Genomic DNA, 818 nt, shown 5'->3' on the forward strand with positions numbered 1-818 from the left:
GGTCCTCTCGCCCTCTCAAGTCGTTCCATCTGACCACTTGGGAACTCGCTCGAAGTACAGCTGCTTCATTCGTCCAAAAGCTCAGTGAGTGTTCCTCGATGGTATCAGACAGCTAATAGTCATGTTATCCTCACCCCACACTTGAGTCTCAGGACTGTCCCCTGCAGGTCAGTGACAGTTTGTCCTTAAGTATTGATATAGAGTGGTGGTTTCGTCTACGATCTTCAGCCTGAGGGTGGTCTGCACTGATCCTGCTCGTCAAAATAGGCTCACGCACAGTAACGAGAACAGGGGTTCACATCTAACGCACCCAACATCCTCACAGCAGCTTCCAACACTCTTTCAGGAGTAGAACACATCCTGGAAAAGACATTATGGACATTAATTTTTGTTCAAAACAAATCCGTAGTCTCAAACTCAAAATACTGCCATATAATCAACTACTGTCAATATCTACTTATATATGTACTCCATCCCACTTGCATTCATTTCCCATCTTACAAATCACAGAACCCTAGTTTTTAAAAAAGCCCTGAGCTGTATTTCAGCATGAGATGTGATCAGGAGACTAACTTACTTTGAGATGTGCTCCTCAGCCTCCTTGAGAGGGTCCTCCTGGCACTGTTCACAGTCGAATCTCTGGTAGTTGTCGCGCAAATTTTCACCAAACTGTTCCGGTGTCAGACCAAACTTCTTGGTCAATGCCTCTGTAAACAGGAGAGTCCATTAGGAAATATTTCATTCATGAAAATCCTGTATTATGAAATCTTACCAATACCTATTCTATAACATTCTGGAGAGCTTTATAAAAAAGTGGA

General features: G+C 43.3%; 1 protein-coding gene across 1 annotated transcript in view; it reads right to left on the reverse strand.

The window, feature by feature from the left end:
* Nucleotides 1-254: 254 nt before the first annotated feature.
* The window catches only part of LOC119587702 (transcription elongation factor SPT6-like), a gene marked incomplete at its 5' end in the record, with an annotated part of 9377 nt that continues 8813 nt past the window's right edge, over nucleotides 255-818 (reverse strand). Inside the window, 2 exon segments of the mRNA XM_037936380.1 lie at nucleotides 255-360; nucleotides 578-707. Coding sequence (XP_037792308.1) covers nucleotides 270-360; nucleotides 578-707 — 221 coding nt within the window.

This window comes from Penaeus monodon, chromosome 23 (assembly GCF_015228065.2).
Source record: "Penaeus monodon isolate SGIC_2016 chromosome 23, NSTDA_Pmon_1, whole genome shotgun sequence".
Taxonomy (NCBI): domain Eukaryota; kingdom Metazoa; phylum Arthropoda; class Malacostraca; order Decapoda; family Penaeidae; genus Penaeus; species Penaeus monodon.